The following is a 24465-nucleotide window of genomic DNA, read 5'->3' as shown; positions in this document are numbered from 1 at the left end:
TCATGGTTGTTCATGTCAATAATAAGTAGCTTGAATAATATTGTTTACATCACAAATAAGAAAACCTATGCTTTTATGTCCTATGACCTAAAATTTGGTTAACATAATAACTGCAGTCTTCTTGTGGTTGATAGAGAATGTGTATAGGATATTAAATTCACATTGGGTTTTCCCAGTTTTCCATTAACTATGCCCAGTGGAGCATTTTATCATTTAAAGTTTAATAAAAATTGTGCTTAGCATTTTTACTTTGAGGTGAAATTGATATGTTAGTATTTTTAAACAAGAAGTAATTTATTTTGTTTTTTTATCAACAGGAGCAAAAATGAAGACAGTAACCAGAATGTACCATGGGATACATTTATGGTTGTTTCCATTAATTATCATATCGTTGAGGTTTCCACAAAGTGCCTTTTCCTGTCCTCATCCATGTGCTTGCTATGTCAGTTCTGAAGTTCACTGCACTTTCCGATCTCTAGCAACAGTACCATCCAGAATTCCAAAACATGTGGAAAGAATCAATTTAGGGTTTGTATAAACACTTTTTATCCTTGTGTGAGATTTGCAGTTTGCATGTATGAAAATCACCACTTATTTCCCGGCCAAATTACTAAACGGGGGTCTGTTTACTATAGATGGGATGCAGGCATTTAGCTTGCTTCTGGATTCCTTCATTATGAGCGCTGAATTGTTAAAGGGATTCTGTCATTGCAAAAAAACAATTTAAATTAAGTACAGAGTTCTATCAGGGAAAATAGCCCCATAAAAAATCATACCCGTAGTCAAGTTTTCACTGTCTTTGTGATCCAGAAAAGATTATTAACTACACTGCCACTTTTTGTAGCACTACTGATTGACTTTAGGCCAGGTGGTTCACATAGCCTTAACGCAGTCCGTTCAACGCATAGCGTTGACGGACTGTGTTAACGCTATAGCATAACACAATCGTGTTATGCTATACCGATAGCGCAGATGCTTCATCTGCACTAGCAGTGACGGACCCTTGGACGCTGCAGCCCGCGTCTGAGTGAGGGTCCGTCATAGAATGATGGCACACCGCTAACACATGCCAATTATGATATGCGTTAGCGATGCGCTCGTCTATAGTAGTGTATGGGTGCGTTAACGCATCCATTACATAGTGTTAGTGCCGCTATGTAACGGATGCGTTAAACGCATCCCATTACGCTATGTGAACCCAACTTTAACAATAAAGTAACAGCTGCAGGACTACCCAATTGCATAAAACTCAATGTATTGCATGAGACTACAGGTTTAGCTACTGTAAATAGTTAAAATCAATCAAAAGGTCACAGTGTAACCCTGGCCTTATTCTATATGCAAATTAGGTGCTCTGTGCTCAATTGGCATGGCCAAACACTCAGTGCATTTTTCCTTCCCTCAATTAGCATGCCCTGCAATTTTCCTGCCAATGAACTCTTGCTCTGGACAGAAGTCTCTGACATGCTGAAATACAATGTGACTGCAGGAGCAAGCATGCGCACATACAGCCCATTGTTCTCTTTGGGGTGACTGTTTGTTACACTCACCGTCTGACTGGGGTGCCAAGGGCCCACCAGTAACCAAGTCCAGGGCCCCACTTTTCAGCTACATACAAATGTGACATTATCCTCAATCACAAATTTATACAACAATGAACCGGGGAGATTGTTAAATGAATAGCATGCCGCCTTTGTATATAGTGATTCATTATATAGTGGCAAGTACTGCTGATATAAGAGAGTGGTGGCTCACTCTTGCACAGGGGCCCACCGGAGGATTTTCCACTCTAATGAGGGCCAGTCCAAGCCTGGTTACACTGTTACTGTTCGGTGTATCAATCAAATGAATAGCTGCAGCAGAGAGAAGAGAGGATTGTATTCACATGCTGTCTCCTGCAGTCACACATGGTGCATGCACGCCAGATGTTTCTTTCCCTAAACACCTGCTCTGACCAGGCAAGCACTGTCAATCAGTTTACAGCATGGTGGCATAGCCTGCTCAGCAGTAGCGAGGGTGCACTAAGCCATCAGCCATGGCTAGGGTGCAGTAAGCTGTTGGCCATGGAAAGGGTGCAGTAAGTTCTTGAACATTGCTTGGGTGCAGTGAGCTGTAGGCCTTGGCTACAGTGCAGTGAGATATCATCATGGCAGGTGCAGTGACTTGTCTGCCAATGCCAGGGTGCAATGAGCTGTGGACCATGGCTAGGGTGCAGTAAGTACTCTAATTTGCACCTAGAATGTTTTCTGAACGACAATGGCAATGAAAATAACAGTACAGACTTCTATAAAATCCTCTATATGACTAAAAAAGGTAGCAAATAAGGGGCATACCTTCCCAGGTGTAAGCATAACCTTTATAGAAACAAAAAACAGAAGAAACAGTGCAAATTAGAAGACTTTAATGGACCATGTGATGATACTGTTACTATATACAAGTGCTTCTCACTAAATTAGAATATCATCAAAAAGTTAATTTATTTCAGTTCTTCACCACAAAAAGTGAATCTCATATATTATATAAAGTCATTACACACAGTGATCTATTTCAAGTGTTTATTTCTGTTAATGTTGATGATTATGGCTTAAAGCCAATGAAAACCCAAAAGTCATTATCTCAGTAAATTAGAATACTTTATAACACCAGTTTGAAAAATGATTTTAAATTCTGAAATGTTGGCCTACTGAAATGTATATTCAATAAATGCATTAAATACTTGGTCGGGGCTCCTTTTGCATCAATTACTGCATCAATGCTGCATGGCATGGAGGCGATCAGCCTGTGGCACTGCTGAGGTGTTATGGAATCCCAGGTTGCTTTGATAGCAGCCTTCATGTCCTCTGCATTGTTGAGTCTGATGTCTCTCATCATCCTCTTGACAATACCTCATAGTTTCTCTATGGGGTTAAGGTCAGGCGAGTTTGCTGGCCAATCAAACATGGTGATACTATTGTTTTTAAACCAGGTATTGGTACTTTTGGCAGTGTGGACAGGTGCCAAGTCCTGCTGGAGAATGAAATTACCATTTCCAAACAGCTTGTCGGCAGAAGGAAGCATGAAGTGCTCTAAAGTTTCTTGGTAGATGGCTGTGCTGACTTTGGTCTTCATAAAACACAGTGGACCTACACCAGCAGATGACATGGATCTCCAAGCCATCACTAACTGTGAAAACGTCACATTATACCTCAAGCAGCTTGGATTGTGGCCTCTCCACTCTTCCTCCAGACTCTGGGACCTTGATTTCCAAATTAAATGCAAAATTTACTTTCAACTGAAAACAACATCTTGGCCCACTGAGCAGTCCAGTTTTTTTCCTCCTTAGCCCAGGTAAGACGCTTCTGGCATTGTTTATTGGTCATGAGTGGCAAGACACAAGGAATGTGACACTTGTAGCCCATGTCCTGGATACATCTATGTGTGGTGATTCTTGAAGCAATTACTCCAGCAGCAGTCCACTCCTTGTGAATCTCCCCCAAATATTTGAATGGCCTTTTCTTAACAATCCTTTCAAGGCTGCGGTTATCTCAGTTGCCTGTGCAATTTTTTCTACCACACTTTTCCTTCCACTCTACTTTCCATTAATATGCTTGGATACAGCACTCTGTGAACAGCCAGCTTCTTTAGCAATGACCTTTTGTGGCTTATCCTCCTTGTAGAGTGTGTCAGTGACTGCCTTCTGGACATGTGTCATGTCAGCAGTCTTCCCCATGATTGTGGAGCCTACTGAAATAGACTAAGGGACCTTTATAAACAAGCCTTTGCAGGTGTTTTTTGTTAATTATTCTAATTTAGGCTACTTTCACACATCAGGTTTTCGGCGTCAGGCGCGATCCGGCATCGTGCCGGAACACCGGATCCGGCAAATGTTTTGTAAAACCTGATGTGCCGGATCCGGTTTTCTGCCGGATCCGTCTTGTTCTTGACAGACAAAACCGGATCCGTCTCATCCGGTTCATCCGTTTTTCTATCCGTTTTTTGACGGATTACGCCGGATCCGGTTTTTAAAATTGACCCTTGTGGCCTTCCGAACGGGATTGGCTACTGGAAAACTATATATAGCGTGTTCCTACAGCCCTTCTTTGACAGGTTGTAGAGGAGAAAGTGCAGGTTGGAGAGAAGAGCAAGTTGGCGAAGATGGATGTTGTGATTGGAAGTATTTTGAAGAATTTGGCGGATTTTATAGCGGAGGCGAATCGTTTGAGGGTGATTGTTCTGGAGAAGGAGAGAGCGAGACAGCAGCGCATCAGGCATCGTAGACGATGTTTGTGGATCCACCCCATCACAGCCAAGAGAATGACGCGTGGGGTCTATTCTACACTCTGCATGGACCTTCGACGAAACCCGAATACATTTTTTGGATATGTTCGGATGGAAATGGAGAATTTTGATTACTTGGTGGAGCGCATTGCACACCTCATAAGAAAAGCGGACACCTATTGCCGCTTCTCTGTTTCACCCGCAGAGCGTCTGATGGTGACTTTAAGGTAAGCCACATTTATTGGATGTGATCGCATCAGATAACACTTTCACTGCAATCTTGTTGGTGGTAGTTTGTATCTCCAAGTGTTATAGCTGAGTTTTGGTATGTAATGCTGTGATTTAAAACTAATTGATTGTTTTTTAATTCCCCACAGATTTCTTGCAACTGGAGAATCCCTTTTGTCACTGCATTTCCAGTACAGACTCGGGATTTCCACCATATCTGGAATAGTGAAGTACACATGCCGTGCACTGTGGGACTCCTTAGCTGAAGAGTTTTTACCAGAGCCCACAACAGAGAGGTGGATTGAAATTTCAGAAAAGTTTCAACAGATATGTCAGTTTCCCAACTGCTTGGGCGCTGTGGACGGGAAACATATCCACATTGTAAAGCCAGCCGGATCGGGATCGGAATATTTCAATTACAAGAAATATTTTTCAATTGTCCTCATGGCCATCGCTGACGCGGAATACAAATTTATTGCTGTTGATATTGGGGCCTATGGCCGCTCCAATGACTCTCAAGTTTTCAAACTGTCTGCCATGGGGCGTAAACTGTATGGAAACACCTTCCAGTTCCCACCACCTAGACCGCTGCCGCAAACATCTGGTCCACCTATGGCATTTGTCTGTGTAGGGGATGAAGCCTTCCAGCTGTCAGAACACCTTTTGAAACCGTACTCTAGCAGAGGATTGACAAGACCAAAACGCATTTTTAATTACCGCCTCACAAGAGCAAGAAGAATGGTTGAATGTACCTTTGGTATTCTGACAGCCAAATGGCGGGTCCTATTGACTGCGATCAACCTCAAGACAGAAACTGTTGACGAGGTGATCAAAGCTTGCGTGGTACTCCACAATTTTGTTATCTGCAAGGAACCCATTTCCATTGAGGACACCTCTGAAGAAACCACCTTGCAAGATTACCATGACATTACCACTAGAAGTTCTGTGACGGTTTCAGTAATGAGGGACAATTTTGCACTATACTTTATGTCACCTCAAGGCAGAGTACACTGGCAGGATGACAGAGTGTGAAAGATTTGTGCCCTAACCAAACTTGTGTACCTTCGGTACCAACAGTATATACCTTTGCCAACCAAAGTTGGCTATCTTGTCATGGTCTCTATTTTTAGCTTTAGGCCACAGGTGTGTACCTGGTTGTGTTTTATGCAAAGTATTTCACCTTTTAACAAAAGTTGTGTACATTGTTAGGAAATCACCAACAATAAACACAACTTTTTAGGTGAAATACTTTGCTTCAAACACAACCAGGAACACAACTGTGGCAAAAAGCTAAAATTTACCCACAGTTATATACCTGGTTTTGAATACCTTTTTACCTTTTAAATACCCTGTATTTAACCTTTTTTTTAAACATATATCGCTGCAGAAAGAAATGACAGACAACCAGTGTAAACAATAATTTAACTTTTATTTAAAATATTTTTTTTTTGTAAACTGTTTTTAAAGTTAAAAAAACTTTTTTAATAAAGGTTTGAAACCAACTGGGCATTTTTATTACAAAACACATCATAAATCTGTGTAGTGTGGGGTGGAAATACTGCTGGAGGGGCTGTGGGACACTTCGACAATGGGAGTGTGGAGAGAGGACTGGGATCGTGGTGGGGAAGGAACAGTTAGAGGTGATGGTGTGGAAAAAGCTACAGAATGGGTGGACATGTGGGAGGCAGAAGAGGTGGTGGGCGGTGGAGTGGAGGGTTGGGCAGGGACTGTAGGAGCAGATGATGTTGATGGAAAGTTGTATGGGGAAGGAGTTTGGTACGGGGAAGGAGTTTGGTACGGGGCAGGTTGCTGGAAGTGGGGAGATGTCTGGTACTGGGGAGGTTGCTGGTACTGGGGAGGTTGCTGGTACTGGGCAGGTTGCTGGTATGTAATAGGAGGGGGAGGATGGAAAGTGGCTGGAGGGGGTGCAGGTGGAGGAACTACAGTGGTGGGAGGTGGAGGTTGGGAGGTAACCTGCTGTAGAGCACCGTGGCACGAATGCATTACATGCATCTGCTGGGTAGGAGATAGTGTTGCCATGCGCTCCACAACAGACCTGAAAAAGGTGTGGTTTGGCGAAGATCTTGCTTCTGAATGCATGGTTTGCAGAAGTGTCTTCACCTCCAGAATGCTGGAGTTGATCTGCTGAAAGCCTGCGGAGATTTGCTCTGACAAGACTTTTAGACAGTTCTGGAAAGATGCATTCAGATGCAAGAACTCTGGCGCATAACTCTTTTCCTGACCCCTCTGCCGCTGCCGCCCAGTACCCGCAGGTGTACTAGAGGTGGCAGGGGCAGAAGGGTGGGGTAAAGGGAAAGCGATCTCCTCACCAGCAGCTTCATGTAATGTAGGCGGCCACGATGCTCCTGTGCTAGTGGATGGGACAGATGGGTCGAATGTGTGGGAAGGCTGGGAAGGTGCAGATGTACCGGGGTGGTCGAAGTGTCCCTCGGTGCCGGTCTCCTCAGGGATCGCCTCAGAAGGGTCCAATCGTGCAGGCTCCCGAGTGCTGCTCACCGTGCTGTGGAATAAAGAGAAAAAAAACCAATTAAAATAGTGACATGGTATGGCCCTGGCTGAAAAAAAAAAGTTACATCTAAACATTTTTTTGTCACATGTGGTGGGTAATATTTACCTTCTGGTGAGCATTGTCTCCCGGAGGAACGACAGGGCTCGTGCGTACTTGTACTTGCTCCTGCGTCCTCCAGATCCACTCGGGGCCCACATCTCTTTATTGAACTCCTTCTTGAAACGATCCCTCACAGACCGCCACTGCTTCACAATTCTCTCCCCTGAAACGAGAAAGGACAAAGTGGTTAGTATACAACATCAGTGTTTCCCAAACTCCAGTCCTCATGGTCCCCAGGGGTCATGTTTTCAGGATTTCCAAAGTAAATAGAAATCCTGAACACATGATCCGTGGGGACCACGAGGACTGGAGTTCGGGAAACACTGGTTTAAATCAAGCAACCGGTACTGTATATACTTACGCTCTTTAATCTGGGCCCGAGCTTCGAGGTCCTCCCAGCGGTCCACAAGGAGCGAACAGATTTCCTCCCAGAGTCGTCGGGTAACGATAAGGTCAGCGTGGCGGCGGTCAGCCATATTCCAGAGCGGCTCCCTTTCTCTGACGAGATCGATGAGGTGGTCCACATCAATCCCTCCATCCTCACCGTCAGAGTCGGGAGCACGCTGTGAAGGCTGTTAAAGAAAAAGACAAAAATAACATAATTAGCCTCCACAAAAGAAATGAAATAAAAAGTGCAAAAAAAACAAAGCAAAAATATTTATACTTACACGCTGGTGACCGCCGCGTTGCTGTCGCCGATGACCCTGGGAGGCACAGCGAGGACCTCTTGGCCGAGCACCAGATTGGGAAGACTAGAGAAGAAAACAAAAAATGTTATGTCTTTGGATGTAGGCATTTGTTTGCTGTGTGTGGTCTGCAGAACATTGTTTTCTATGTGTTGTGTGTAGTGTGATGTTGTGTTTCTGCGTTTGATGCAAAAAACTTACCAATTGTGAGCCCACTCCAAGTGTCTGTCCACCCCTTCCTTCTTCTTCTGGGAGCTCCTCTTCATCTTGTGATTCCTGTTTTGAAATAAAAGGCAATGAATAGACATATATTACAGAGATGATGGATTTTGGAAATAAAAACTTACCGTCAAACGCTGATGATGCGAGGGAGGGCTCCCAGAAGAAGATGTGCTGTCTTCCTGCTGGCCAGACTCCATGGCTGTGGGTGGTGTTCCTGCTGCTGCCATTACTGCTGCTGCTTCTGCTGCATCTATTGGGCGGCTGTTGAATAAAGAGAAACAAAGGGCCAATGAATATCTTGATATTCCATAGCCCTAGTTTGGAGGAATGGGGGATTTGATAATTACCGTCTCTCATCTGCTGCTGGACTCCCCTCCCGTTGTTCAGCATGCTGCTCCATTTGGGGTGGTGCTGATGGTGCTGCTGCAGATGTCTGCTGCCTTCTCCTGCTCCTGGTTCTTGGCTTGGATGGCATGTTGGGTGTGGCTGAGGGTCCCACTGTCTTGCTTTTATATATGTCTTGTGGGCAGAGCTACTGAGCATGCTCAGACCAAAAAAACCGGATCCGGCCACCGGATCCGGCTGTCGCCGGATCAGGCGCATTGCGGCGCTCATAGGCTTTCATTGTATGAAAAAGCCGGACACACCGGATCCCGCGTGTCCGGCTTTTTCGCCGGAGACAAAAAGCGTTACATTAGCCGTTTTTTCCAGACGCCGGATCGCGTCACTTTGCCGGATCAGGCGAAAATCGGATGAAACGCATGGCCATCCGGCTCGATCCGGCTCTAATGCAAGTCAATGGGGGGGAAACCGGATCCGGCATTGCATTTCGCCGGATCCGGTTTTTGTCAAAAGCGCCGGATCGCGCCTGACGGCGAAAACCTGATGTGTGAAAGAGGCCTTACTGAGATAATGACTTTTGGGTTTTCATTAGCTGTAAGCCATAATCATCAACATTAACAGAAATAAACACTAGAAATAGATAATTCTGTTTGTAATGACTCTATATAATATATGAGTTTAACTTTTTGTGTTGAAGAACTGAAATAAATTAACTTTTTGATTATATTCTAATTTAGTGAGAAGCACTTGCATATTATAGTAATATAAATACATATATACTGTATTTATCTATATGGTGTTCAGCATGAATGAGTACACCCCATCTTATTTGTCAGAAAACCTTTAGCTTCCTTTTAGAATCAACATTTTGATGGGATACCATAATAATAATAATAATAATACATTTTATTTCTATAGCGCCGACATATTCCGCAGCACTTTACATTTCGGAGGGGATTTGTACAGACAATAGACATTACAGCATAACAATAATCACATAGATTATAACAAATACCAAGAGGAATGAGGGCCCTGCTCGCAAGCTTACAGTCTATGAGGAAAGAGGTAGACACGAAAGGTGGGTGGTAACAGTTGCCCTGATTGTATGGACCAGCCATAATGTTAAGTGTGTAACAGTACAGGCACAGAGGGCTAATGGATGCATAAAGCATATGGCAACATGATGCGGGGAACCTGGTTATGGTAAAACTTTTGGCTGTGCCACACAGGGATAGATTAGGTTAATGTGTTGAGGTGATAGGCCAGTCTGAATAAATGCGTTTTCAGGGCACGCTTAAAATTGTGGTGATTGGGGACTAATCGTATTGACCTGGGTAGTGCATTCCAAAGAATGGGCGCAGCACATGTAAAGTCTTGGAGACGGGAGTGGGAGGTTCTGATTATTGAGGATGCTAACCTCAGATCATCAGCAGAACAGAGGGCACGGGTAGGGTGGTATACTGAAACAAGGGAGATGTAGGGTGGTGCTGAGCCATGGAGGGCTTTGTGGGTGAGGGTAATAAGTTTATACTGAATTCTGGAGTGGATGGGTAGTAAGTGTAATGACTGGCACAAGGTAGAGGCATCGGTGTAACGATTGGTGAGTAATATGATCCTGGCTGCAGCATTCAAGACAGATTGGAATGGGGAGAGTTTGGTAAGAGGGAGATGGATTAGAAGAGAGTTACAATAGTCGAGACGAGAATGAATAAGAGAAACAGTAAGAGTTTTTGCAGAGTCAAAAGTAAGAAAAGGTCGAATTCTAGAAATGTTTTTGAGGTGCAGATGACAAGAGCAAGCCAGTGATCAAATGTGGGGGGCAAAGGAAAGCTCGGAATCAAGTATGACCCCAAGACAGTGGGCATGTTGCTGGGGAGTAATAGTGGAGCCACACACAGAAATGGCAATGTCTGGTATAGGTACATTAGTAGAGGGAGGAAACACAAGGAGTTCAGTCTTTGACAGGTTCAGTTTCAGATATAGTGAGGACATGATGTTAGACAATCGCCGGTGTTTTCTAGAAAGGCTGGCGTGATGTCAGGAGAAGAAGCGTATAATTGGGTGTTCATCAGCATAGAGATGGTACTGGAAACCAAATCTACAGATTGTTTGACCAATAGGGGCAGTGTACAAGGAGAAGAGGAGGGGGCCTAGAACTTGAGGAACCCCAACAGTAAGGGGAAGGTGAGAGGAGGAGGAACCGGCAAAAGATACAGTAAAGGAGCGATCAGAGAGATAAGAGGAGAACCAGGAGAGAATGGTGTCCTTGAGGCCAATGGAATGGAGCATAGTGAGGAGGAGCTGATGATCCACAGTGTCGAATGCTGCAGAGAGATCCAAGAGAATTAGCATGGAGTAATGACCATTTGATTTAGCTGTTAGTAGATCATTAGAGACTTTAGTGAGGGCAGTTTCAGTAGAGTGTAAGGAGCGGAAACTGGATTGGAGAGGGTCGAGAAGAGAGTTTTCTGAGAGATAGCGGATAAGACGGAAGTGGACCAGGCGTTCCAGGAGTTTAGAGATGAAGGGAAGATTAGAGACAGGTCTATAGTTAGCGGCACAGTTTTGGTCGAGGGATGGTTTTTTTAAGTAGTGGATGTATGATGGCATGCTTAAATGAGGAGGGAAAGATACCAGAAGAGAGAGAGAGAGGTTAAATATTTTAGTTAGGTGAGGGGTGACAGCAGGGGAAAGGGACTGGAGGAGATGTGACGGAAATGGGTCACTGATGCAAGTGGTTGGGCGAGAAGATGCAAGGAGCATGCTTCCTTCTTCTTCTGTGACTGGTTCAAAATCAGAGAGTGAGCTAGATGCAGTGAGGGAGGGAGGACAGTGCATGGTATGAGGTGAGTGGGAGATAATTTCCTGTCGAATCTGGTCAATTTTTTCTTTGAAGTAATTAGCCAGATCGTCAGCTCGGAGCTCCGTGGTTGGGGCCTGTACTCTTGGGTTGAGTAGAGAATGAAAAGTGTCAAAGAGACGTTTCAGGTTATTGGACAGTGAGGTGATGAGGGTGTTGTACCATAATACAAAATACTTCCACAAATGTGGGCAATTGATTGCAAACAAGATTTGTTATTTTGCACACGCAAAAATTTATTTTTCTAAGAAAAATGGTAGGCATTAGTAACATCCATGAAGGAAGCTTTTCCAAAAGCGCATGCACAGAAAAGCCTGCCTACAATTTGACAGGAGCCATGATGAAAATATGAGGCTACTGGAACTATATGCTCTGGTGTGTTGATATCAAGATAAATGTGTAACTCTTGAATTTCTGAAGATGAACAGTTTGAAAGTGACTCAGTAGCCAAGCGTCTCCTGATCTGAACCCAACTGATCACCTGTGAGGAATTTAGAACAGTTTGAGCATCACTCTCCGTCCAGCATCCAAGCTATAAAAGAGGTTATTCTTGAAGAATGGAAAACATAGATGTTGCAATATTTTGCCAACTTGCTTATTCCATTCCAAGAAGACTTGATGCTGTCCTAGAAAATGATGGAGGTCATACAAAATACTAAATGTAGTTGTACTAAATGTGGGGTGTATTCATTTTGCCCAACTAATTTGTGCAAAACTAACGATTTCGTAATGAAAGTAAACGTTATTGGTTAAAAAAATGTTCTATGAAACAGTCTTGTTAACATTTCTGAAATTTTTCTTGTGTTCAGGGAGATATTGATTAAATTCTTATTTTTCAAAGGGGTGTATATATACACTGATGAGCAAAAGGGGTAACAATGTTTTGAACTTTTGACTTTCAGGCTCCACATCTCACCATCAACTTCTGCTTTGAACATCAGACTACCATCATTTTATAGACAATCATCTTGGATATCTCGTAAATAAATTTGACTTGAAACTATTTATCATGTGATTAGTTATGCAGATTTAAGTCAAGTCACTGTATTGTTTCTGCTTTGCTCCTAAAAAATCTAAATTTAAATTTTTATTATTTTGTCAGTATTTTGTAAATCCACCTTTGGCTTTCAACACTGCTTGAATGCTTCCAGGAATGGTCTCAATCAGTTTCAAGCATGTCTTGACGAAAATCTGATCCCATGTCTCTTCTACACGTTCAAATAGTTGGTGCATACTGGTCGACTCACTTGGGTACACGGTTTATTCACGTCAGAAGCAGTTGAGGATGGTGAAATATGGAGCCTGAAAGTCAAAAGTTCTAAACATTATTGCCCTTTTGCTTGTCAGAATATATATATATATATATATATATTCACACCCATCATAAACCCAAAATAATCTCATCAGCTGAACATTGATGTTTGTATACAGGTTCAACAGCATCCAGTCCGTCCCTGAGCATGCATTCTCTGGATTATCCAAACTGGAGATGCTTCTGATGCATAGCAATGATATTCAAAATATTCCCAATGGGGCTTTCAAAGACTTAAGTTCCATGCAGGTAACATATGTATTTTCCATTATTCTTCATATCAATGGTTCAATGTATTGTAATGTTCAGGATTTATAATGTATCAAAACAATATGATCCCATGTTACCACTGTAATAAATGCCCCTGATGCTATTGCTATGGATATGGATTGAGTGTGACTACTTATTTTATTTTCTTGATAAAAAAAAGTTGTCTCAAGCAGCCATCATTGATATTGTTCCAAGCGTATTATCTGCATGGATGTGATGGCTCATTGGTTAGTCCTGTTCTAAAGGTATTATGTGCTTGGAATTTGCAGGTACTTCTAAGGTTTGTAAGAACGTCCTTTCCTCCTTTCCTCCATAATTAGGATCTCCTGTCGGTATCGGCAGCCAGCCGCTGCATGAACCTGTGTGCAGCTAACGGCCTCTACACAGAGGAGGGAAAGATGAAAGTACAAATACTGTCACTGCACGAGCTGAGAGCACTGACAATGACAATGTGTGTGCACATTCTCATCCCTCTCCTTTCAGCATTGGCATCTCGCTGGTTTGTTGTCCTGTGTGCAGCAAGCAGCCACTGCATACAAGCAAGGGGCATGAGACTACAACAGCACGCATTGCCCTTGTGAGTGCTCTCTGCCTCTGCAATGTCAGCGTGTGCAGGATAGGGGTTGTAGATTAGGCAATGCTCCAAAGCAAATGCTTTGAAATTATGGTCCCCTATATGAATGTCTGAAAAGTTCAATTTGAGGTTTAGAGTTGACAGATTCCCTTTAAATGTTATCCAACACTCAAAAATATATTACTAAGTTAAAGGTCCCGTCTCACATAGCGAGATCTCTAATGCGTCACCGATTTTGGGACGCAACAATGATCTCGCCTGCAATCTCGCTACATGTGACACGCAGCAGCAACCGGCCCCCCTGCTGGATATCGCTCTTCGTGTAGGAATGTCCTGGGCCATTTTTTTGCCATCAGCGTCCCGCTGACCAGCATGCATCATTGTGTTTGATCGCTGGATCGTTGCTGCGTCGCTGAAGAGATCTGCCTGTTTGGCAGCTTACTAGCAAACATTTAAGTGAAACGGGACCCTAAGTACTATTAACCCCTTCATAACCTTGCAACTTTCTGTTCACTTTCATTTTTTTCTTCCCTTATTCCAAGTGACAAAACTTGTTTATTTTTGTCGTCCCCATAAGCTTATGTTGGCTTGTTTTTTCTGGGACAAGTTGTAGGTTTGAATGATGCCATTCATTTTATCATATAATGCAATGCAAAGCATGAACAAAAATTCCAAGTGCATTGAAATTGCAAAAACAGTGCAATTTCAGAATAGGTTTTTTTTTTTTTATTTACCATGTTCAATGTATGGTAAAACTGACCTGCCAATATGATTCTCCATGTCAGTACATGTATACAGATGCCAAACATGTGCAGCTTTTTTTATTTAAGTGGTAGAAAAAATTCTGAAATTTAAAAAAAATATATTTTGCTTTTGTCTCCATTTTCCGAGACCTGGGTGAAGGGTTATTTTTTTTGCACTGATGATTTTATTCATACAAATTTTGGGTAGTTACGATGTTTTGATCACTTTTTTTGTATTTTATTGCAATGTTATGACGGCCAAGAAAACAATTGAGGCATTTAAATTTTTTCTCGTTATGATGTTTACTGATCAGATTAATTTAATTTTATATTTTGATAGATCAGACTTTTATGAACGCAGTGATAATAAAATATATGTATTGTTTTAAAACGGTTTTATTTTTAATGGGACAAAAGGGAAGTGATTTAAACTTTTGTTTTTTTATTTTTTTCATATTTTGGAAAACTTTTTTTCCACTTTTACTATATTAAATAGTCATCTTAAGGGACTTGAAGCTACAATCATCAGATTGCTTATGCAATACATAGCAGTGCTTCAGAAATGACGCACTTCCTGCCGCTGCATGGCTCTTGAATTTTTGGAAGATTTTTATTCCTCTATTTGTGGTTTTGCTTTTAAGATTAGTGTTAGAACTCTCAAGTGTGAGGACCCTTGATGCAGGTTGCATATCTTGGCCAAAATATTGATCAATACCTCATATATTATGTATATATTTTACTTTTTTTTTCCACTTCATTTTTCAGGGTGCAGCCATGCCCAGCATTTTTGGTCTTGTAAATTAGGGTGTCTGTTCTCATGGGATGCTCTTTTGGTGCTGGGCATCCCGCCTGCCTAATATACACACGCGGTCAAAATTGTTGGTACCCCTCATTTAATGACAGAAAACCCCACAATGGTGACAGAAATAACTTGAATCTGACAAAAGTAATAACAAATCAAAAATTTATGAAAATGAACAAATGAAAGTCAGACATTGCTTCTCAACCATGCTTCCGCAGAATTTAAAAAATAAAAACAACTCATGAAATAGGCCTGGACAGAAATGATGATACCCTTAACTTAATATTTTGCACAACCTTTTGAGGCAATCACTGCAATTAAACAATTCCTGTAACTGTCAATGAGACTTCTGCATCTCTCGATGGGTATTTTGGCCCACCGCTCAAGAGCAAAGTGCTCCAGTTGTCTCGTGTTTGATTGTACCCTTTTCCAGACGGCATGTTTCAGCTCTTCCAAAGATACTCAATAGGATTTAGGTCAGGGCTTAAAAAAAGGCCATTTGAGAATAGTCCAATGTTTTTCAACTTAGCCTTTCTTGGGTATTTTAGCTCTGTGTTTTGGGTCATTATCCTGTTGCAAGACCCATGACCTGCGACTGAGACCAAGCTTTCTGACACTGGGCAGCATATTTCTTTCTAGAATCCCTTGATAGTCTTCAGATTTCATTGCACCCTGCACAGATTCTAGACACCCTGTGCCAGATGCAGCAAAGCAGCCCAGAACATAATAGAGCCTCCTCCATGTTTCACAGTAGGGACAGTGTTCTTTTCTTGATATTCTTCATTTTTACGTCTGTGAACAAAGAGCTGATGTACCTTACCAAAAAGTTCCATTTTTGTCTCATCTGTCCATAGGACATTCTCCCAGAAGCTTTGTGGTTTGTTAACATGTAGTTTGTCAAATTCTAGTCTGTCTTTTATGATTTTTTTTCAACAATGGTGTCCTCCTTGGTCGTCTCCCATGAAGTCCACTTTGGCTCATACAACGACAGATGGTGCGATCCTACACTAATGTTCCTTGAGCTTGAAATTCACTGTTAATCTGTTTAGAAGTTTTTCTGGGCTCCTTTGTTACCATTCGTATGATCCATCTCTTTGATTTGTCATCAATTTTCCTCCTGTCGCCACATCCAGCGAGGTTGGCTACAGTCCCATGGAGCTTAAATTTCTGAATATTTGCAACTGTAGTCACAGGAACATCAAGCTGCTTGGAGATGGTTTTATAACTTTTACCTTTAACATGTTTGTCTATAATTTTCTTTCTATTCTCCTGGGACAACTTTTTCCTTTGCATCCTCTGGCCCATGTTGAGTGTGATACACACCATGTCACCAAACAGCACAGTGAGTGTCTTTAGCCCTCTATACCGGCTCACTCACTGATTCCAAGATTGTAGACACCTGTGATGCTAATTAGTCGACACACCGTGATTTAACATGTCCCTTTTGTCACAATATTTTCAGGGGTACCATCATTTCTGTCCAGGCCTATTTCATGAGTTTTATTTTTTTTTTAAATTCTGTTGAAGCATGGTTGAAAAGCAATGTCTGACTTTCATTTGTTCATTTTCATAGATTTTTTATTTATTATTACTTTTGTCAGATTCAAGTTATTTCTGTCACCATTGTGTGTTTTTCTGTCATTAAATGAGGGGTACCAACAATTTTGACCATGTGTGTAATAGTTTGGGTGTCACTAATAAGCTGTAAGCCAGATACTGTGCATTATCTGTATGTGGCCAGCGTCCTATACAAGCCGCTTTTTTGCAATTTAATATTAAGCAATCACCCCCTCCATGAATTGGTAGGTTGTGAGTGGTTGTCTCATCAGTGTTTTGCACCTGTGTTGCCGCCATTTTTAATACATGGGTTTGATGTATCCTGAGAGTGCATCATCTCTGTAATAGTAGTTAAAATTGGGATTAAATTCATTATTTCTTACAGAATTTTTTCTTGTTTTGTTTTCTTTAAAGGTTTTTAAAATGAGCTACAACAAGCTGAAAGTGATTACCAGCCACACATTTCATGGACTTTCTGGTTTAACCAGACTACACGTTGACCATAATAAAGTTGAATTCATACATCCCAATGCGTTCAATGGATTAACTGCTTTAAGACTGGTTCACTTAGAAGGGAACTTGCTTCAGCAACTGCATGCCAACACCTTCTGCACTTTTAATTTTTTGGGCTACTTCAGGCAATCTACTTTGAAGCATCTTTATTTATCAGACAACATGATTCAGATGCTTCCAGCCGACATGATCCAAACAATGCCATTACTAGAGAACTTATATCTTCATGGCAACCCTTGGGCCTGTGATTGTCAATTAAAATGGTTGCTCAAATGGGATGAACAGTCCAATGGTAAGTGTTTCTTGTAATAATTTTGATGATAGGTGTTGGCAACTTAATTCCTAGTTTTCTGTTTTGCTATGTGACAAAGGGGCCTGCGACTGAAGCTTCTGGCTGTATGGCAGAGCCATGTCTCATAATGTGTGGCTGACTTAAAGTCTACCCCACTTTCTTTCTACATATTTAAATATGACTGTAATGCAAGAGAATGTACACTATTTTTTCTAAATTAATTGCATAGAACATTCTGCAGGCAGTACTGAAAGCAAATCTTTCTCCAGATTTTACAGCAGAGTATGAATTATTACATAGACCTCTTAGACCTGATGAGGCAAGTGTTCTTACTATGAAATCTTTGGAATTATGGAGTATAATCCTTTGGAATGTTTCTATGAGTAATATTAAAATGAACACTTTATGAGATCAGCTGTAGCTGGATTCAAAAAATGCTTATTGAAATTTGGAGATAATACAAGCATTCTGACAGTGATTTTCAAAGTCAGTACACCAGTCTTATCTGGTCAAAGATTATAATTAAATGATGTATACAGTTTGTAATGTGAAATCTGGTGGCAGATTCACTCTAAACTTTTATTATCAACAAATAGTTAACTTTCAAACCACACATGACATTTTCTGAAGATCTAAAAGATGACGGCAATATCTACAATGAAGGTAAAACATAGTGTTTGATCTGGATCTGGCAGAAGTTCTTAGTGTTGTAATTGCATGGTGCTGCTAAGTGGACTTGTGGTCATCTACAGTAATTTACAACAGGCGTAGGAAGAACCTCCCCCTCTTATTATGTGTAGACATAGCATCAAGCAATGCGGCAGCCACATGCATCAAGGGCTAAACGAGTGCATGAGTTTTCTGGTAAAATCTTGGTGTTACCCTAAAGTGGTGCACTAATTCGCCTGCAGCCTCCTCGCTGTGGTGCTCTACCTTGTAGACAATGCTGGCTTTCGTCTCATTTTATCCAAGTGTACAATAAATATTGTTTATGCTTTTAATTGTAACAAGGGTTTTATAATGATGAAATGTATTCTTTTTCATATTGTTCTAGGTGTGTTAAAATGCAAGAAAGACAGATCATATGAAAACGGACAACTGTGTGCTATGTGTTCTAGCCCAAGACATCTACAAAACCAAGAAATTCAAAGTTTGAAAGATATGTCCTGTACTCGACCTACTATTTCTTCACCATTAAGGATAAACAGCACTGATGATAATGCTGAAGACGATGACACCGAGCTTCAGCTGTTAGAGTTAAATAAAGATTTTGTTGGTCAAATTATTTTAAATATGACCGATGAGCATGGAAACCTAGTTAATTTGGAATGTCAAGTGAAGAAAACTGAAGACTATAGCAAAATTCAGTGGAGTCAACTTCATCAAGAAGAAATTGATGTTAATGCAACCTTTACTTTAGATTTTGAATGTCCGATGACTCGGGAAAACTATGAAAAATTATGGAAACTAATAGCCTACTACAGTGAGGTTCCTGTGAAGTTGGAACGAGAACTCCAGTTTACAGACAGCACTAAACTAACATACCGATATAAGCAGAATCTGGATCAAGATTCATATTATTACACGGGAGTTCGAGCTGTCATATCAGCTGAACCGGAATGGGTGATGCAAAGTGCCGTCAGGATTCAGCTGAACAGAAGAAAGAGTACGGCCAAGAAAGTTACCCTGTCTTTCTCCACACAGTTCTCCCAGTCAATTCACACAAAAGAGATTCAATATCCAAAGAATAGCTGGGTCATGATAAACAGGAATGAAAACACCAAAACATCATATAGCATTATTAAAGGAAGTGTCTGCCAAATGACCTGCCATGTAAAGTCTTCTGAAACACCAACTGTAGAATGGAGTTTCCCAGATGGAACAAGATTAAAAGCTCCATACATTGATCGAGATAGCAGATATTCTATATCACCAAGTGGACAGTTAATGATAAAAGAAGCAAATTTCCAAGATTCTGGAATCTATCACTGTATTGCACAAGTAAAACATGAGGTTGACACCTTGGCTGTAAGAGTGTTGGTGCAGCCTCCATCAAATGACATATCTGAAAGCAACATTAAAGTGGTCACAAAAAATGTTGGAGAACCTGTTACTCTACCATGTAGTACAGTGGCAAATCCCGACGCCAAGGTGAATTGGATTTTACCAAACAATAACATTAATAATTCAGGGACAAATAAAACAGGTGTATATTTATCAATGAATGGATCATTGCTGATTCCAACTGTAAAACTTACAGATAGTGGCCTTTATAGGTGTATAGCTCTTAATCAATATGGAGCAGATCACTACAGTGTGCAGGTAGCAATCATGAGAAAGTTCTCTGAGCAGTTAAATAAAGTAACAATAATAAAGAAACGGCCTATGGTAAAGGTTTCTTCAAAGCCCACATATGATCTGATAGATGATGATAGGGGATCTGGTGAGAGAGATGTAGAAGAAGAAACAAAGAAATTCAATGTTCAAGACAGAATAGATTCTGGAAAAGATAAAAGTTCTAGAGTTCAAGGCAAAAATGCCAGAAAAGACAGGAAAAAAAATAATTCCTGGAAAAATACAGATAAGGATGAAGACAGCAATATAGCAGAAGGCCGACGAAAATTTGAATCTAGAAGAAGAATAATAGGGGGTAATAAGCAGATTGATCCCAAGAAATGGGCGACTATTTTGGCTAAAGTTAGAGGGAAAACTAATCTAAAAAATACTGATGTTCCTATTCTAACCACCCCAAGAGCTGTAACTATCCCCTTCGACCAGCATGAAGACACAACTCCTTTGATATCTGAACCACTGTATACAATTATAGACGAAGCAAACAACCTGGTGGAAGCGTCAGCAGATGACGAAATGTTATATATAACTTCATCTCCAAAAGTGACCAAAACACAATATCAAGACCTAACAACACAGGTAGACAATGATCTGGCAGCATCTAAGGAAGATGTGGATGGTTATAGTGAAGTTCCATTTGTAGAGGAGATCCAGGAGGAAACAACAACAGAATCTTCTATCATAGTTAATACTTTAAGTGCAAATCCTATAATATCAACTATTGAAAATCTAGATATAGAAGATTCCATTTATTCTACAGATGAGGAAGATTTTAAAGCTTTCACTGAAGATGATTCAGGTATTGAAAATGTTGATCCAACAAATGGCTTTGAAACTGAAACTTTTCAAACTGATTATATTCCAGAACAGCAAGAACACTTTGTGGTTGAAGACCCTACTTCAATTTCAACTAACACAATTACTACTATGCCTATTACTGAAATTGATGAAACAGAAGATTTTGAAATGGCTACAACACCAAACTATGACACCACACAACATTATGCAGATGAAATATTGAATCATAAATATCCAACATCGCCAGAAATGAATGAAAATGACCTTAATGTTTATTTACAAGTTGACAGTACCATATCTCCTCCATTTCCATCTGAATCTAATATTCCAGGGTATGATCAGATGGTCTCTAAAGCCATAGATGGTATTATACCTAAATCAAATGGTATTCCTTCTGCAACATCACCTCCCCTTGAAAATACTCCTGATTCAGATGTCATGTTATCTGTTCCAATCTCCTCTGTACCTCTTGAAGAAGTATCTACTACAGAAAGTGACATTAATAACTTGTACAGTGCAAATTATCCAGAATCCTCAATAGAAGCAGAGCAACATTTATGGATGACGAGTCCACACACTTTAGTGACAATCCCAGGAACAACTAGTAGGGCTTTGCCGATTACGACACAAGAAACAACTACAACAGCCTTTACAACAAATTCCTATATTCAGCATTCTAGGAGAAGAAACAATGGGAGACGAAAGTTTCGACCAAACAGATTCCGACACCGCCAAAACCAAATTCATTCCACAGTGTCTTCTGTGCAAAGTTATTTAAATTTGGTAACTCCGAAAAACACAATACCTGAACAGGAAATGATCACAAGAATTTTGGCAAATGAAGATAATATTGTGCATCAACCTGGGATAACTACTCACCCAACACATATTCAGTCAATGCTTCCATCATCAGAAAAGGATAAACAGATTGCATCTATTACTCCCACAGCAAAAGTGTCATATACAACACAAATACCTGCCACAGTGGCGGAAATTCCACTTATTCCTCCATTTATAGCAAAGGAGACTTTGGATTCTGTAGATATAAAAAATACCAAAGAATTATACATATTAAAATCTATTGATGACTCAGAAAAAGAGAATAACATTCAAACTATTAATGTCCCAAAAACAAAGAGCACCACAACAGAATTACCAAAAACGGATTTACGTCAATATTGGCAACCTGCAACACCTGAAACTGATACTTCAGAAGATACTGAAATAGAGCTTACAGAACCTGTGCCTTTCTCTATAACAGAATCTCCAGTGCTTCTTGTAACAGAGCCTCCAACATTACCCACTCATTCCGTTAAAACCCACAGTCCTGTTAAATATGGGATTATTACCCCAAAAGATACATCTAGGCAGTCAAAAACGGAGCAACCAACTCAAAAAACATCAACTGCTCTTACTAAAGGCAAATATTATCAAAGAACGTTCCATAATTATCACTCAAATGCAGCAACACTTAGTCAGTCATTTAAGCATAATGTAACACCCAATCCTGGCAAATATGTGACAGCTCATCCAGTTACAAAAACTGTTTTTGCCCCTACTAAGCATGTCTACATGACTTCTCCGAGCATGCAGCATTTACCAATACAGCCTTTAGTTCCTAAGACCAAATATCACGAAATTTTGAAACCAATTTCACCAACCAAGGGTGCTAAATTATTCCAGTCAAGTACTCTTCCTTCAAAGATAAATGAGCTAGATTCCTATTCTTCCAACCAGAATAAAGTGTTTGTGCAGTCTAAACAGGAACAATTTAAAGACACTTATGGTGTAAAATCGAACAACAGTCTGCCTTATAATCCAAAGTATCATCATCAACCTCGAGTAGTGAACAACTACCATCTTGGAATAGTTCCACCATACTATAACCCAGCTAGAGGAAATATTAGACCCCCTCACGTTGGAACCAATGGACCTATACGCTACTATGTTACAAATCAGCCTATTATAATAACCAATAAACCTGAAATAACAGCTTATACTGCACATACAATGCAAAATGTCCCAGAAAAGAAGCAGATCACCCCACATATGTCCACAACTACTCCAGTAACAACCACTACTACAGTTATTCCCATATACAGACCAAGACAAGTGACACCAAATAAATTTACTCAGGGACAGAGGATAACACCCCACTACAGACCATATGGAAATAACTTTATAACTGATGATAAGGGTACCTCAGTACGAATCCCTTATTATGGAAATCCATATAACATCAACCCAAGAATCCCATATCGTTTTAATAGAACTAGGCTTTTTCAGTTTACTGTTACAGCTAAGCCTGTTCCCCCAACTGTAAATGCAAATAATAAAGTCTGGACAACAGCCGCAAGCACAGTAAAAACCACTAATTCCCCTGCTCGAGTAGTTACCCGAACTTTTACCACAACTACATCTACTGCAACCCCAGCTTTCTTTGTGCAAAGTCGAGCATCTCAGCCAAGTTCTACCACCCAGCCAATGTGGCATTACTTTAATGCTAATCAAAGACCTCGTCTTACCTCCAATAAAGTAGAATCATCACAGCAAATCAACAAAGTCCAAGAGAGCAAACCCAATATTGTGACCAACGGATACCAGCTTGTATCTGTACCATATGGATTGGATGCTGTTTTTCCATGTGAAACTACTGGAGAACCTAAGCCGTTCATTACTTGGACAAAACTTGCTACAGGTAAAACATACAATGAGTCTTTAAAGGGAAAAGTTTCATAAAAAGTCATACTATTAAATCAGGTTTTATGTGTTATTAAAGATTTTTAGTATTTGTTAAAATATGATCCGTATTAAAAACAAAGTTTACACTGGCAATGCGCTTTTCTAGACTCACGCTTCCTATTCTTTCAGGAAATGCACATGATCATTAGGAACTGTAGATTGACTCAGACTCAATTTTTTGTATTGAGGCATTTAAGGTGCATGTGCTAAGATCATTGTGAAAGGGAAAAGGAACAGGATGAGCAGAGATTCACCTGCTGAAGGGAGACTGTGTTATCAGCTGTGTATAGAACTGTTACTTTTCATTGTAACCACGTTTAATGGTAATAAGACGTCTGAAAAGTCCTTTCTACAGAACAGGAAGTATGAGTCTAAAATAGTCCCATGGACAGTGTGAAATGTGCAAGAATTCTAATATTTTTATGTAAATCCTAAGATCTAAAAAAAAATATCAACATTAGCAAATATGATTTTCACATAAAAGCATGGTTTAAACCAGTGGTTCCCAAACTCCAGTCCTCGCGGACCCCAACAGGTCATGTTTTCAGGATTTCCTTAGTATTTCACAGGTGATGGAAGTATCATCAAGGCATCAGGAATTCTCTCACCTGTGTAACACTATGGAAATCCTGAAAACATGACCTGTTCGGGTCCGCGAGGACTGGAGTTTGGAACTACTGGTTTAAACAGACGGTCATAGTCTAGTGATTGATATATGCCTTTTATACATATACAGTACACAATACAGAAAAAAACACACTGTATTATAGTCTTAGATAATTTTGATCATTTTTATCCAAATCGCTCCAATATTTTTTTAAAATGATAACAGTAATTAAATGTTATCCCAAAACAACCACTTTCTTTATGACCAAATAAGTGAGTGATAATAACAAGGGACTCTAAGACACCATTTCCAGCTAGAGAGAGAGTTATGAGATGAACATGCGTTTCCTAAACGAGACTGTGCTGGGTGTTCACTGAACATGCAGTGGGTATGGAAAGTATTCAGACCCCTTTAAATTTTTCACTCTTTGTTTCATTGTAGCCATTTGGTAAATTCAAAAAAGTTCATTTTTTTCTCATTAATGTACACTCTCCACCCCATCTTGATTGAAAAAAACAGAAATGTAGAAATTTTTGCAAATTTATTAAAAAAGAAAAACTGAAACATCACATGGTCATAAGGAAAATAGTAACACAGTTAGCAAGTCTGAAAAAAGACATTTGTCCATCCAGTTCAGCCTATATTCCATCAGAATAAATCCCCAGATCTACGTCCTTTT

At 40.4% G+C, this 24465-nt stretch overlaps 1 protein-coding gene across 1 annotated transcript in view; it reads left to right on the top strand.

The window, feature by feature from the left end:
* The window catches only part of MXRA5 (matrix remodeling associated 5), a 144733-nt gene that overhangs the window by 109913 nt on the left and 10355 nt on the right, over nucleotides 1–24465 (top strand). Inside the window, 4 exon segments of the mRNA XM_073565958.1 lie at nucleotides 318–528; nucleotides 12656–12785; nucleotides 16897–17287; nucleotides 18342–23135. Coding sequence (XP_073422059.1) covers nucleotides 326–528; nucleotides 12656–12785; nucleotides 16897–17287; nucleotides 18342–23135 — 5518 coding nt within the window. The 5' untranslated portion in view covers nucleotides 318–325.

This window comes from Dendrobates tinctorius, unplaced genomic scaffold (genome assembly GCF_039654945.1).
Source record: "Dendrobates tinctorius isolate UK_male_01 unplaced genomic scaffold, ASM3965494v1 ptg000016l, whole genome shotgun sequence".
NCBI classification, from domain to species: domain Eukaryota; kingdom Metazoa; phylum Chordata; class Amphibia; order Anura; family Dendrobatidae; genus Dendrobates; species Dendrobates tinctorius.
Note: the sequence above shows the minus strand (reverse complement) of the source record. Positions and strands in the feature narration are given on the sequence as shown.